This window comes from Lipotes vexillifer, unplaced genomic scaffold, assembly GCF_000442215.2.
Source record: "Lipotes vexillifer unplaced genomic scaffold, Lipotes_vexillifer_v1.1 scaffold831, whole genome shotgun sequence".
Classification (NCBI taxonomy): domain Eukaryota; kingdom Metazoa; phylum Chordata; class Mammalia; order Artiodactyla; family Lipotidae; genus Lipotes; species Lipotes vexillifer.
This window is the reverse complement of record NW_006791661.1, coordinates 599,804-615,863: the sequence shown is the minus strand read 5'-3', so window position 1 is coordinate 615,863 and position 16,060 is coordinate 599,804. Positions and strand designations below refer to the sequence as shown.

The following is a 16,060-nucleotide window of genomic DNA, read 5'->3' as shown; positions in this document are numbered from 1 at the left end:
ATATTCCCAGATCAGAGCCTAGAGCTTCAATGTAGAGTTTTTTCCTCCCCCAAACTGCATCAATATGAATCAAGGTCAGTGTAGTTTTCTTCACATTCATTATGTAAGAAAAAAAATCTAGTGATGAAAAAGGAAAATCATGCAGATCATCCCTATGGCCAAATTTTATAAAGTACTTTTGAAAGAAAAAAAAAATGTATGAGGGGTATTTAGAATTCCTTGCTAAGGAGTCATGCAGTGGAATCTTTGCAATGGTCTTAACTGCTTCCTTCTACTTCTTGAAGCCTCTTTATATCACTCCTTTCCTTTCAATCTGTTCCCCGGATTAAATAATTCGTACCTAGGTTTTTCGCATGAATGGTGCCCACTCAGACGCAAGCAAGCTGCTGTCCGGAAAGAGAATTATTTTAGCTCAGAAGTGAGGGAAGCCAAGGATTGCCAAGAAGCAGCAGACTCCCCCTGTGCACTCTCCTTCCTTGCCCCGCCCTTTCTCACATATTACACAGCCAGTCCAGTCTTCCCTTTCAGAGGAAATGAAGCCAAACACATAAATGGAGTGAAATGGTTTCTCCCTCAGAGTCGTAAAACTACAGTTTCTTGTAAAAGGTGCAGAAAATGAGCTCCTCTTTTAGATAAGTGAGGCTCTTAGATAAAATATCAATATCCCAGGCATTTGAAAACTTCTTTGACATATGAATACCTATAGAGACAGCTCTTTATCAACCACTGTGGAAATTGTTTGACTTGAAGTTGAAAAATGACTTCAAAGTATAAAAATCTGACCTTCAAGTTCCAAGATGTTTCTTCTGAATGATCTTATTTTAGAGATAAATAAACACAGAACTCCTCAATTTTAAATATGTTTTCTGGATCAAAAAAAGAGTTTTTAATTTCAAAATTGATAAATGATTATGTTCCAATGGGTACTGTGTTTCTCCTACTGGAAAAAAATAATGTGCATTTCATATTAATATTCTTTTCCTTTTAAAAGTAACCTCTAAGATATTATAGAAGCACAAGCCCAGGGCTTCCCTGGTGGCGCAGTGGTTGGGAGTCCGCCTGCCGATGCAGGGCACACGGGTTCGTGCCCTGGTCCGGGAGGATCCCACATGCCGCAGAGCGGTCGGACCCGTGAGCCATGGCCGCTGAGCCTGCGCGTCCGGAGCCCGTGCTCCGCAACGGGAGAGGCCACAACAGTGAGAGGCCCGCGTACCGCAAAAAAACCCAAAAACCAAAAAACAACAAAAAAAACACAAGCCCAAAATGGACGAGTTCAAAGGAGAAATCAAAAATGCCAGCGTTTGTTCTCTCCGCACCCTGTGTATACATTTTTAAATGGGGTCATCATTTTGCATACTGTTTTGAAATTTGTTCTTTTAACTTTAAATTTTAACTTTAAATGTGTTCTAAACATCTTTTTAACACAGTGGTATTTGACAGTCTCATAAGACATATGCTAGGCAAATGGGAGAATTTGTCAACATGCAAATGAAATGGGGCTCTTGCCCAAACTGAATGAATTCAGAATTGAAGCATGGCCAAGAGAGGTGACACTGATCGGGTGAGGCAGGAATCCAAGCTTAGGGAGGGCAGCAAGTTGAACCCACAAGAGGCATCCAGGAAACCACAAGACACAGGGCCTTTCCAAACTCAAGGAGGGAGGTGTAGGACCTGGTGAGCAAGAACTGGGAAGAGGTAAAAGCATTTACCTGGGCACTTACTAGCGACCAGAACTAGTCTTTCTAAGCACTTTATGTCCATTAAAAATGTACTGTTTGCAGACAATAGTCTGTGAGCTAGATCTATGAGAGGATTTTACAGAAGAAAAATAGGAAGGTGAAATAACTTGCCTGAGATCACATAGCTAGTTAGAATAGAGACTGCAGTCAGGATGTTTTTATTCCAAAGATATATGGCATATTCCACTTCAACCCGTAGTCAAGCTTCATTTTCTCTCCAGTGCTCTTTTTCATTATGCCTTTGTTCTTGTACATATGGTTAAGTATAAGTCCATCTCCCAAGGAATCTTCACAGGTCTTGGTGCAAAAGAATCAAGAATCAGGTTCTTCAAAGAGCTCAACGGCTTATCATATCAACTGATAAACTTCATAGCTTATGTTGTGGGAGTGTGTGTGTGCCTGTGTATTTGCATGCATGTGTATGTGAAATATTTAAGTGTGTGCACTCATGAGTCTAGTGTATGCTTACACAAACACATATTTGGGTACAAGTGTGTATGTATACATGAACATACAAAATTACATACCTCATTGATTTTAATAGTCATTGAACACACAGTTTTGAAGGTAGGGCATCAGATTGGTAACTATCAGATATCGAACTTCCCAAAAGCTAAGAAGAAACTGGTGGCTAAAAGTTGTGGAAACAAGAAAAGCACAAATGCATCATCACTAAAAATATCTGATGAATAAAGCTTTGTTTCTGAAACTCAGAATTTAAGCAGAAAATTCCTTTCTGTGTATTTGAATTTTACTCCATTTATGAAGGAACACTAAATACACAACTTTAAGGAATTTATCTGTTGTTTGAAGTAAGTAAGTAAAGGCACTCCCCCAATCTCTGAAAAGACTATACTATACTATACTTTCTCTCTCTTTAAAACATCCATTACTCCCCACCCCACAAATACTTTTTACCTCACTCTGCTTCATTTTAACAGAAGAAAGCAATCAGACAGTGTCTCTCAACTTCCCATTATGAATGCACCAACATTTACATCCATATTCTCTGCCTTCCCCAGCATCTAATACAGGGAAGGAGAGTCTCTGCTGCAACCGAGGCCAACTCCTCTGCAACAGCAGGGACCTCAGTGTTTTTGTCCTTGTCGTATCTCCAGCCCCCAGAACAGCATCCAGTAGAAGCTTGGTAAGTATAGGTTAAATAAATGTATGTATGAATGAATGAATACCTATGAACATGAAAGGGTCCATTTGTCCTAGATGAAGAGGAGGGCAAAGGTAAGCACAAAGATTTCTGGGGTGGCACTCCGAATCTGTAGCGTACAGCTAGATAATCGTATATAAAACAAATGATAAATAAATAATAGATGATGCTTACCCATGCCTCATTTCCTCAGTCTTTGCCCTACCTGGCTTTTACACTGTATGTACAATAAATGGCCACATTTATAGAGCACCATAATAGAGCCAGGGACTGTCCATTCTTCTTTTAGTCTTCACGAAAATGATCAATTCACATATGATGAAACTGAGGATCAAAGAGATCCAGTAAGTTGCCCAAGGTCAACTAGTAAGTGAAGGAGGTCAGACTCAAATCCACATCTGTTGATGTGAAAGTCCATGCTCTCTCCACTCAGCCATGCTGCTAGTCAGCCCTTGGGACCTTCCTGCAGGTTCAAGCACAACTAGTTCCTGAGTCAATTCTGTGGGGAACTGGACTTCATTCCCCCTACAGCCAGCCACACCTGGAGATGTCATGCTGCCAGATGGTCTCTTCCTTATCGTGCCAGTCGTGAAGCCTGGGTAGCCATGGAGATTCACAGAGAGACATGGGGACCCCTAACGGGAAGTTTGTATCCAGCTTCCTGTCTTAGTGGATGAACCTTTATTTCTGTATCCCCAGCCATGGACTTCATGTGCCAGAAAATGCAAGATTTTCTAAGCTCACAGTAGGGGCAGATCTTGGTTAGGTCAGGCCTGAATCTTATATAATTTGGAAGATAAGAATCTTTTTAAAAAGAGGGAAAAATGACATATACAAAATTTGGTGTGGAAGTTAATATTTATTTACAATGGGAATGGGAACGGGCCCACATACTTAAGGAAATCTATGGCTTAACCTTCATTTACGTCAAGGTAATTCTGTCTCTGACCATGACCTAGCCCTACCTGAGAGGCAGGTACATGGTGGCTGAGAACCTGTGTTCTCCAGTGGACAGCATGGATTTTAATCCCAGCTAGACCACCTCTAGGTATATGATCCAAGTGTTGAAACTTCCACAGCATATACTTTCTCATTTCTTTAATCTTCAATTATATAACTGGTTCATAAAAATTGTTGTCAACATGAATAATGCACAGACAGTGCTGGCCATGGTGCCTGGCATAGACTCCACAAATCTCTCATTCAGGTGTTACTGGTATTATTAGCATCTGATGCCAACTTCTTACTCACCAGCTCTGGGACCTCCCTACTCGAGGCCCCACTCCTATATTCATTTGATGCCTGCCTGAATGCCTAAGCACCAAGCATTTGGTGTGTCTTCACCATTGTGGATCACGTTTTGGCATACCTCAACAGTTTTTTTCAGGAGACTTAGTTTTGCCTGTGTATCAGAAACCTCCCCCTCCCCCACATCTTCCTGAGACAAAACAACAGAAAATAGCAATATAATGAAAAAATGTTCATAATACAATCTTAAGAGCCAGAATTCCTGTAATTATAGCTAATAAGATTATTCTTACATGGTTTTGTAAAATTAGATACTATAAAATGTAAAGTTATTAGCTTCTCACCTAGAATGTAATTTATCACTCTATCATAGATTGTATACTTATTATGGTATCTAATGCTACCAGTTAGTTTTGTCATTTCTAACAAGTCAGTTAACCTTCCTGGGCCTCAATTTACTCATAAAATGAGGGGGTTGGACTACAGTGTCTATAATTCTTTCTAGTTCCAAAAAAATGTTATTAGTTCAAATGTCTGGGATATTATTCTCATCTCAATATGGAATGTGTCCAATTTGAATACTTATCTTTGAAGCTAATATGTGGGAGAGGAGGAGTTACTCAAAGGATAACAACATGGCTTTCCTTTTTGTGAAATCTGCCTCTTTGCCTCCACTATCTTAATACTCTCACTACGGCAGGTGCTCAAGGAATATTATTTGATTGTTTTTAAAATACCTTCTCTAGCCAAGTCTTACTGAGACAATTTACACCGCTCTTATAGATGCAATTAAGAGTAGGGTTTGTATCCTAGGATCTTGAAGCAGCCTGGTAAGGAGAAATGAAGACTAGACCTGCTTTCCAACCTCACAGGGCTGGTAAAAGGGCAGATCGAGCTCAACCAAAAGAAAGTAATATTTAGTCCACAGCATATGCTAAAGATCGGTCATGTGAAGCAGAGGAAATTCTTCCAGATAAAAGAAGTCTGACAAAAGGTCAATGTCCTGGCAGTTGTCTGGGGCAGGGCAAAGCGGTGTCTGCCTACCCCTTGCTGACACTGGGGCAGGCAGATATGGTGTGAAAAATATCAAGGCCCAGAAAATAAGCTGGAATAGGGGACTCATAGAGACTTTCTAGCCTGATCTTTCAGTGACTTCCCAGTACACAAACAACAAAACCCAAAGTCCTGTGATGGCCATGTATGCTGCGCCCTTGCCCATCCCTCCACTGTTACCACCAACCTTCCAGCTCACTCTGCTCCACTTCCACCAGCAAATCTGTGTTCCTTGGACACGAGAAATGCACTTGTAAACAAAGGCCCTTGTACTTGGTCATGCCTTTGCTTGGAATCCTCTTGTTCCAGACTCTACGATGTCACATACACTCCTTTCTTTCAGTTATTGGCAGTAAAATCAATTCTTCAGAAAGGCATTTTCTGACCACTCTTATAACATACATGCCTGTTTCTGTCCCCTTATTACATTTTGTGCTTGTTTCTATTAAATATCAGATTATATATTCCTGTGTTTCTTTATCTTTTTGTCTTGTTTCCCCAATAGTATATAAATTCCACAAGGACTTGGACTGTGCTCATTACTGTGCCTAGAACTATGTGTGAAGCATAGTAGAGACACATATATTTAGTGAATGAATGAATGACTTATACTATAACTACTCTGTCTTCCATACATTTTTGTAGCATTTATAGTTTGTATCTCAAAATTTAGCAGATCAGCTTGCAAGAACAAAGATCTTTTCTCTTTCCTTAAGGCTGCATCTCCAGTGTCTAGAACAGCGGCTGATACTTGGGAGGTGCTCAATAAATAATCTTAAATGTTGTTTACTGTGAAAATAAAAAGTTCCTGTACTGTAGTTTCAAGAAAGGAAATGAATGATCATTTTTCAATTATATTAACAAGTAGCACCAGAACCAGTTTTAAACCCAACTCAGTTGATCAATGACAACTTCCCATTAATAATAACCACTCTTTGGAAAGCTTAAAACTCTAAATAACATTAGCGGTGTTTTTCTCTGAACAACTGTATCCTACAAGTGCGGCTCTCACTTGCTTAGCAAGCAATGAATTCAGCTTTTGGTTTTAGATATTGAGTGGTGGTTTCCTTTTTTTGGAAAGAAAGATGATGTGCGTGGACATAATGGCAAAACACACAAATCATTTATAATATTCTAGAGCTGGCTCTAAGCACACACAAATAGTAACATTTCAATCTGTACAACAAACAGGAGAGGGAGGTGCTATGATTATTCTTATTAAAGATATAAAGACACTGAGGCACAGAAGGTTGGGGTGCTTATCCGAAATCATACAACTAATACATATTAGAGACAGGACTTAATTATTGTTAATTCCAATTATTTTGGCTTCAGAGTATGTTCTTAGCATCTATACTCTGCAGCCTCCCTGTAACAGCTGAACCATGCTATTGGTATATTTTTAGCAGTAAGATTCATCTTGATGACATTCAGTGCTTTTCAAATAATTGCCCCCAACAGCCTGGACACTGGGGGTAAATTTCACCAATTTCATGGGTGTGAGATGGTGCAAGCAATAAGCAAGGTGCTTCTTGTTTTTAATAATCAGAGTGGTGAACAATTAGGATACGTACACTTGTGACTTGTAAATGTATCTACTGGTTATTAAGCCTGTGCCTTCCAGAAATTCATCCATTGGGGTCACTGAATGACTGTCAGGGGGTAATGACTCTCTACCACTAACTTATTCAGACAAGTCATCAAGGTGGAAAACACCTCAATTTATGACCAAGTCCCTCAGCCTAAGGATTCTTTGTGGTGGCACCTATCTCTAATGACAAAGCTAAGGCACAAAACCACTTCCCATCACCCACATCTTAGAATCCTTGAACTTTAAAGTGACTGGTCCACTAGCAGAATTAAGGAGAGCTATAATTTGGATAAATATTTGGTGCAATTTAGATTATATTTGAAGTTTACTGTCTGAGTATAATCCATTAGATTTTTTCTCTGCAGAGACAAGCCTGTCAAAATCAAGTCATTCAGTAAGTCATTTATTCTCTCTGGGACTCAGTTTCTTCATCTATGAAATGATTGATTTGGAATTGGTAATTTCTAAGTATTTTCCATTTTATGAAGCCTTAATAAATCAGAGCTTCAATTATGTGATTTATAAATGTATCTTTCCTTTTTTCCTCTTCCTCATTTTCTTTTTGTTCATTATCATAGCTGTGTTTTTACATAGAATGCCTCTACACAGAAGTAGAAGTAAAACAAAAAATAAAAGTCAAAATTTTAAAAAGTAACAATTTTAAGGGATAGTCTATATTAAGGTTTATATTAAATGTGGCTTTTATCTGTCTGTGTAAAATGTATCCCATTTCTGAATATTTATTTTCTGTAGTATAGTGAATGTCATTTGGATCAGTATCACCGTGAAGGTATTGCAACTATTGCAGGTTCCTTCACTTATTCCCCTGTGACCTCGAGCAAATTATTAATCTCTCTGAATCTCCATTTTCATCCATCTGCAAAACAGAAATAACACCTACAATCTCACTTGCCAGATAAGATAATTCCAGGGCATAGCATATGTAACACTCCTCTTACTCTGTTTGCCCAGTAGTGAATTCTCAGCTAAGTTAAGCTTTCCTCCCTCCCTTGAACTCTGTTCCCCATAGCTAGAACAGTGTTCCTTCATGCTTTATACCTGCTGATAAAGGCTGGAGTATGTGTTTTCTGTTGATGACCATGCTTATCAAGACTAAAACCCTTGTTTTATACTAGAAACCAACACTGGATGCACTTGATCCAAAATCCAGTGTGGATCATCTTATTCCTTTATCCATGCTCCAATCAGTCCTGCTCATAAATCTTAGACCCTTTTATAAATAACCCCCTTCCCGGACTCAGGGTCTCATCTTTACACCGTAACATAATATATAGAGTTTTCTCCTTCACCAGCCCTTCTCTGTCCCACCTATTTCCAGCAGTCCCACCTGTCACCCACAGACAAACCAGATAGAAACTGGGCTCAGTCTGAGACGGAACACATATATCGACTTTCTTCTCAATTTTTACCCCAGAGCCCAACTGAATACTGTCTTTGATTAGACTGAAATTGAATGAAGATTCATTTATGTTATAAGATTTTATGTCTAATTTATAAGATAGGGGCTTTATAATATTCTCTATGCTATGCGTAGAATACTACAGTCAGTATGTCAGTATGAACATTTTTGCTTATTAAACAATGTTAGTGATTGAGAGTGTTCACACAGAGAATGTATTCAATAAAGCCTTGTAGAAAGAGTTAATGGATACTTGCCTTAACACTTTCTCCCCTTCACCAAATTATTTGCCATTGCCATCATGCTGTAATGTCTAGGAAATTAACGAATAGGATATAGAACCTGATGGCCTGAGTTTGAATTCCAGCTTTATGACTTATTGGTTGAGTAACCTTGAGCCAAGTTACTTAGCCTCTATAGCTCTAAATTTTCTCATCATTAAACTGAGAATGATAGTACCTACCTCAGAGGACCAGGGTGAAAATTAAATAGTAGTATACTAATATTAATACTAATTCTATACTATCCTAGAGAACATTTTAACACACAGTTTAATATCATACTGGTGTCTAAAACTTGCCTTGCACATTGGTAACCCTCAATAAATCAAATATTAATATTATTTATCATTATTTCATTTTATGGATAAAAAATATGGATTACAGAGGTCAAGTAACAGCCCCATATCATATGACTATTAAGAGGTGAAACAGTGATTAGAAACCAAGCAAAATAATTCTGGATCCTCTGAATATAATCTCTGACCACATTAAACCCTCTTCTTCCAATAGCCCCTTTGTTGACATTAATGTTTTTGAAATATTCACTATAAAAGACCCCAAAGAAGATCAAACTGTATGAATATTCCCTTTATTCCACACTGAGACTGTGTAAAAAATAATTTAAGTTTTCTAGTATCTCTATAAACTCTTTTATCTTTCTTAAACATTTCACTTTAGAAAGACTTTCCAGATAGTTGAAATACACATAACTTTGGCATCCCATTGCATCTGGAGAAGCAGAATTCTAGGAGAATTTTAAGAGTCTGCTTTGTAAATTTCAATTAAGCGATCTGAGATAGAAATCATAAGCCCCTCCCAGTCGTCTCCAGTCCCTTGATCCTCATTAAACATCATGGAATGGTCACACAGTCAGTACAGTTTTCCAGTTGGCCCAGTTTATTGACAGACCCAACACACCCACAATTCTGTCAACAGCACAGCAGAATTAAGAACCAGGGTTCTGAAAATCCATCTTTGAGTATATGGCTAATGCCTTGCTTAGAACTCTTGGAGAAGCTGTATTACAGCATCACAGATAATCTGCTAAATAAAGTGAGCTCAATAAATACAAAAGAAATTCTAATGTGTATTCTACAAAAGGATTAATTAGATTATCAGTTAATTTCTTCTGTCTTTTTATCAAAGAGGATTACCAATAAAAGATTTTTTTTTCAAGTCACGTGTGTTATTGCATTTTTGTAAAATTTTGCCTTTTATCAAGGTTAGTAGTAGGGAGAAGAATGGTTCTTTTTCAATTCAGTAACTATTTCAGCATGATTTAATACATATTTGGATGAAAAGTAGATATTTTCACAGCCCAGTGTTGCATATAGAGATAATGAAATAGCTTTGCCATTAAAATTTTGATTCAATTTCTCCCTGGAATGTGTCAACAGAAAACCACTTTCATTTTTATAGCTGGAAAAGAGGTAATTTACTCTTGTGAGGTTTTAGGAGTGTTCCAAACCAGCATAACCCTGGAGCTTCCTGAACTCCTCACTAAGTAGAGAGAATCTGTGAATTCAAAACACTGGCATTGTGCATTATCCTCAAAACTTTGCTCAAGTTAAAAATATTATTTGCATGCATACTGACCTGGTATTATTATTTCTTTTCTTAAAAAGAAATATTGAACTTTGAATTGCAAAAAAGAAAAAGAAAAGAAAGAAAAGAACTGAACTACGAAACATTAATAAATTATAACATGATGTGTTTATCTGTTGTTGAAATCCCATGTAAGTTTTGAGAAACTCTATCACATGGATGCCTAAAATAGTAGCCCCAAATGTCAAATTCTAGAGCTACAGGAAAGGACATTTCCCTATTCTCCTGAAATACAATGTAAATCTCCTGAGGTATGATGAATTATCCCACTATGGAAGAGAAGGAAAGATCAGCCTAGTAACAGCACTGCATATCAATCCCAAAGTAGGCCATTGATACCCATTTCATAAAAAAGGATATGTGTTATATAAATGATCAAAGTTTAATTACCTGATAGACTTATAGAACTTTTTAAATGGAAACTTACATGAAGGTTATCAAGTCCAGTTTTCTCATTTTAGACAACTAAAGAGGTAACGTAGCTTACCCAAGGTTAGAAAGCAAGAGAGTGGCAAAGGAGGGGTAAGAGTCTGTACTCTTACTACTGTCTTATTTTCTCATATTAAAGACTGTTACCTGCTAAATGAAACTTTTTTTGTTTATAAATACATGCCATGGATCTATGTGCAGCATTATGTGTTTATGCATATCATACATAGACTGGAAGAGAAGGACCCAGGACCCACTCCACAGTCTTCTGCAAAGAATGGAAGCTCAAAGTACTACTCAAAGATAAGCAAATACAAATATTTCAGATTGTAATGTTACCAATTTATTTTGAAGTACATTTTTTCTATACATACTTAAAGCAAGACAATAACTATATTATGCAAACATAGTATTATACATGCCCTTGAGGACGTAATGCATGTTGCATATGTAATAATACAAAAAACCTACATTCTGAATGATGACTACACTATAAAACAGTTATAAGTTTAGGTGAAAAGGTTTAATTGTTTAGGGGGAAAAAAACCCCTCAAAATCATCCTCATAGGGCTTTAACTTAGGTTCAAATTTTTCTACTTAATACTCAAATTTCTTTACTAGGTCACCTGAGCAGACAGAAATAAGGAAGGTGAAAGAAATCATTATCCTCAACTTAGATATGTAAATGAGGGGGGAGGAAGACAACTCTTATTTGAAAATAAATCTGAATGAAATGAGCACCCGTGTTTGTTTTGAAGAAAGCTTCAGAAAAATCTATGAAGATGCTATTTTGATATTAAATGTTCTTTATACTTTTTATTCATTAAAACTAGGTTGTAACTTTAAAGTGTGCGCATTCTGATCTATATATTCAAACTATATTCAATGAATTAGAACTTATCAGTCTGTTTATTTGTTTTATATCTCCAGTAAACAAAGTGTGTGGTCAACTTAAATATTGTTTTGAAGGTTTTCTGACTCTAGCATTGACTTTGGTGATAAGTCTTATACAAACCTCAAAATGGAAAGCACTATTGCTCTCTTTCTCTATCAACTTTTACATACTGAGTATAATTCCTCCTTCACGTGGTCATTAACATTTCACCATATCAAAATACTTTCTAAAACCTGGAATTCAGATATGGGTTTACATTGAAGTTTATGAGAAAGCACATTCTCTCCATAGTATTAGTACAATGTTGGCCTGGAAAATGCTGATACTGTAAAATATAAAATACAAGATAGAAACGGTTCATGCAAATTAGTATATTTTGAAATATAATAAAGAATAGGAAAAAATAGTTTCATAAAGGTTAGCAGTCCTTAGAGGAAGGAAACACATGCTATCATTTGGGAGAGTAAATGTTCGTGCTCCTAAAACAAAACCAATACCAGAGGAGGTTTCATCACAAAATGCACAGTAAAATGTCAAAAGAGTTTAAAGAATGACCACAAATCATCCATGAACTCAGGTTAAAAAAAAAAAAAAAAAGTCCCTCAACACAGCTAGAAATACCAACACTACTCCAAGGAACTGTCAGTCTCAGAGAGAATAAAAACCAGGGCATTAAAATGGGAGGTCCCGATCACATTTGCCAGGAAAATAACACACACTAAAGGGCAGAGAAGCCAAACCAAGTTATTGCTTTATCACAACAATGCAAAAGATAAAGTCAATTTTAAAGAGCAATCACTACTCCCAGAATTTAGAATTTTATCCTCTTTTTAGAACTACAAATATTGCCATCAGAGAGGGCTTGCAAAAAGCATTCTGCAAACTTACTTCAAAATTACTTCAACAAACCCTGCTTTCCACCCTATCCCCACACACAACCAGTTACAAATGTAGGTTTCTATAACCTACATCTGAGTGACACACTTACTGTAATTTGACGTTGGCTATTTGTAAATGCAGCCTTATTTATGTCACATGTGGCAGTCATTCTCCAGAGGACTGAATTAGTTGTGAATGTAAATACATTTATAACATATTTTCATTTTTACTCAAGTTTAAAATTTGAAACAAGAAGAATATTAAAGCATAAGTACGTCAAACATCACCTAGGGATGCTTTTAAAATTGCTCTGACAACTTTACAGAAACAATTACTGGCCATATGCAAATATACTCTCAAATGTGTTCTGCACAGTAAGAAAATAATCATCTGAATTTACTCAGATTCTCAAAGAAACATCAAATTCAGGAAAAGATACAGGCAAGTACACACCTTATTTTTTAAAGAAAGAGAGATTGTTAAAGAGAATAGGGGAATGAGCATCTGATGAATGTAAACAGCAACACCTGAAAAACAATTGGCTCTTTGGAATCTATGTTAAGATCTGTCATATGAATTGGGGACTCTGCCCCTTAGAATCTCCGTTGGGATGTAAAATAAGTAATGTTATAAATACTTCTTGAGACACCTTATAAAAAGCTTATCATTCTTAGGCTCCAATCTTAAACCACAGGAAATTATAATCAATGTATAAACATTTCCATTTGATGAATGCATTTACATAGCAATAAACAAGTGGACCTCACAATATATCCAAATAAAATTTGCCGATACAATAAACGTGGATATTAGATAAAATAATATAACATCAATATGGCCTAAATACTCTCAATATAAGCAGACATACCAATCATAAACATTTTATCTCAGTTTAGGTTCTAACATTTTGATTCAAAGTGTTTCTCATACTTTTAACATTCTTTTGCTCTGAAAACATTACTGAAACTTGCAAAAAGTGTATTTTATTAATCTTTCCTACCCTGAAAAACCCACCTCTCTTTATGTCCACCCCAGAGTAACATTTCTCTGATCTCATTTCAGGTGCCTCTTATACTCGCTTAAGAAATTTTTATTGCAAAACAGAGAATTTTTAGAAGTCACTAAAAAGCACTCCCTTACCTTCTAAACCTGCTTCAATCAGCCCAAACTGTTCCAATAATTTAACAAAAAGCACAATGACGATCAGAACTGCTATCATTTCAAGCCCTTCCAAGTTCATGGTCAGCTAGGTCATGGTCCGACCACAGCTACTGAGAAGTGCTCCTCTGCCTGGCTTTCTTTGTAAAGCCATTAAACTACATTAAGAAGGCTACTGCCAGAGAAGGGGAGGAGGAGAGCTAGAGAGAGAGGGAGAGAGAGAGGGAGAGAGGGAAGGAGGGGGGGAGAGAGAGAGACAGGGAGAGGAGACGACGAGATGGAGAGAGGGCGTGAATGAGAGAAAATGCATTCATCCTGTCTACTGTAGCAGAGGCTAGAAGTGGCAGTCGGATAAAGTCGGGCCTGTCGAATTATCAGCTTCCTCTTTATCACTCTTACACAAAGAGACAGCCACGCATGAAGTAACGCGCAGATCACCCGAAGACCCGGGAGATCACCAGGAAGGTCCGGAGAAAACAGGACGCACGGCAGTGATGGCTCCGCGGCCCCGGGACCAGCGCGCCAGGCGCCGCTGTGGCTTTGTTGGGCTGGTCAGTTGCCTTGGAAACGGAAACTAACCAGAGTCTGGACTCCCGCTGCAGACAGGGACCAGAGCACCGCATCTTGAACTAAGAAGAAAAACCGGAAAATGCTGAGAGGAGAAACGACAGCTTGGATTCAGCAGCTTCAGAAACCCTGTTTACTAGTCAGGAAAAGCAAAGTGTGTATTTTGTCCCAACTAGCTGAGCGCAGAGAGGAATGTGGTTTAAGGGACTGGTTCAATATTGACTTTCTTTTTTCAATGAGTTGCCTTATCCTGGGGCTCTGTGTGAGTCATTGTGAACTAATACTCTGGTTTGAGTAGTAACTATCACATTCAAAGCATGATTACAATAAATTAGTAAGTATTCTTAATGTTTGTAAATCTGAGAGTTGAGCAGTTACCTTATGTATTAGCTCATTGCCATTCAATACACCAAAACATGTACATATTTTTTTTTCATTGTGTACCTTCTGTGCTTGTTTGTATGGTTTTAATTGATTGGAGTAAATTTGGAGCAAGAGAAAGTTTCAGAAGAAAAAAAAATCAGTCAGAAACAAAACTTGTTTAGAGTTTCTGTCTTTAACTTGCACAAGCATTTCACGTTTGTGTTTCCTCCATTACTGTACTGATCAAATCAGGCCCACATTCAAATACAGAATTTAAACAAAAAAGAAAAAAAACCCAAGCGTTAGAAAGCATCTCAGAAACCCAATTCAAGTCTCCTATTTCAGAGATGAGCAAACTGAGGAGCAAGGAAGAGGAAGAAACATCAGGCAGAGGCAGGGCAGGGTAGCATGCAGGCATCCTTGACTTCCGGTCATTTTTTTTTTTTTTTTTTTTTTGTGGTACGCGGGCCTCTCACTGTTGTGGCCTCCTCTCCCGTTGCGGAGCACAGGCTCCGGACGCGCAGGCTCAGCGGCCATGGCTCACAGGCCCAGCCGCTCTGCGGCATGCGGGATCTTCCCGGACCGGGGCACGAACCCGCGTCCCCTGCATCGGCAGGCGTACTCCCAACCACTGCGCCACCAGGGAAGCCCCTGGTCCGCTTTTGAAGCAATACAGAGTAATGGTTTGGAGGATGGACTCCAGAGTCTGACTGCCTGGACTCAGGTCTGACCTCTTATTAGCTGTGTGACCTTGGGTAAGTTACTTAACAACTCTCTTCCTTAATGTCCTCATCTGTAAAAGGGGGCATGGCAGTAGCACTTAGCTCATTGGACTGTTGAGGGGATTAATGAGTAATACTGTTAGAACAGAATAAGTGCTCAATCACTACTGGCTCTTGTTTCTATCACAAGTCTCTCCATGCTCTATGCATACCACGTAGAGTTGCCAGGGTAATTACTTTGAGATGCAACCCTCATCTTATCGTTCCCTTAATCAGAAACCTTCCATGGCTCCCTATCTGCCTACTGAATAAAGTCTAAGATCCTTGGAACAGCATCTTGGTCACTACATGATCTGGTCCCAGCTTGAGGACTGCACCTCATTGGCCCTACTTCTGTTCATTCACTCTACCTGACAGCTCAGCTTCCTTCCTCCAGACTCATTCTGAGCTTCTCCATCTCTGGGCTTTGTTCAAAACTACTGCATGTATTTGGAAAATCCTTTCCACACTAACTCTGCCTCTCGGGCTCCTAAAACTCTTCCATGAAAGTTCTCCAAGCAGAATTGGAAGAAATCTCTCCTTTCTTGTGTTTTTATAGTACTTGTTTTTCTCTTACAGTACTTTATATTATAGCCAATTGGGTGGACATCTTCACAACTTAAGAGTAAGTTTCTAGAGGGCATAAGTCACATCTTCCTTCCCTTTAAGCTCCCCACATGCCTCCGTGGAGGGCATATAGACGTGCGGTATAGATACTTGTTGGATAACAACAGTCACCATTAATTATGTAATTACCACATACCAGATGCTTTACTTTGTTTTTCCCTCTTAGTTACTCTGAAAATAAATATAATTAGATGAGATTTACAGAGAAACACTATACCTCATAGAATTTAAATAACATGGGGCTTCCCTGGTGGCGCAGTGGTTGAGAGTCCGCCTGCC

General features: G+C 38.2%; 1 protein-coding gene across 2 annotated transcripts in view; it reads right to left on the bottom strand.

Moving 5' to 3' along the window:
• Positions 1-16,060, bottom strand: part of KCNIP4 (potassium voltage-gated channel interacting protein 4) — a 971,743-nt gene that overhangs the window by 519,492 nt on the left and 436,191 nt on the right. Inside the window, exon 1 of one of the 2 annotated variants that reach the window (XM_007464477.1) lies at positions 13,446-13,628. The exons of the other annotated variant lie outside the window; for it this stretch is intronic. Coding sequence (XP_007464539.1) covers positions 13,446-13,545 — 100 coding nt within the window. The 5' untranslated portion in view covers positions 13,546-13,628. Of the gene's footprint in view, positions 1-13,445; positions 13,629-16,060 lie in introns of those variants that run through there. 2 annotated transcript variants of the gene reach the window in all.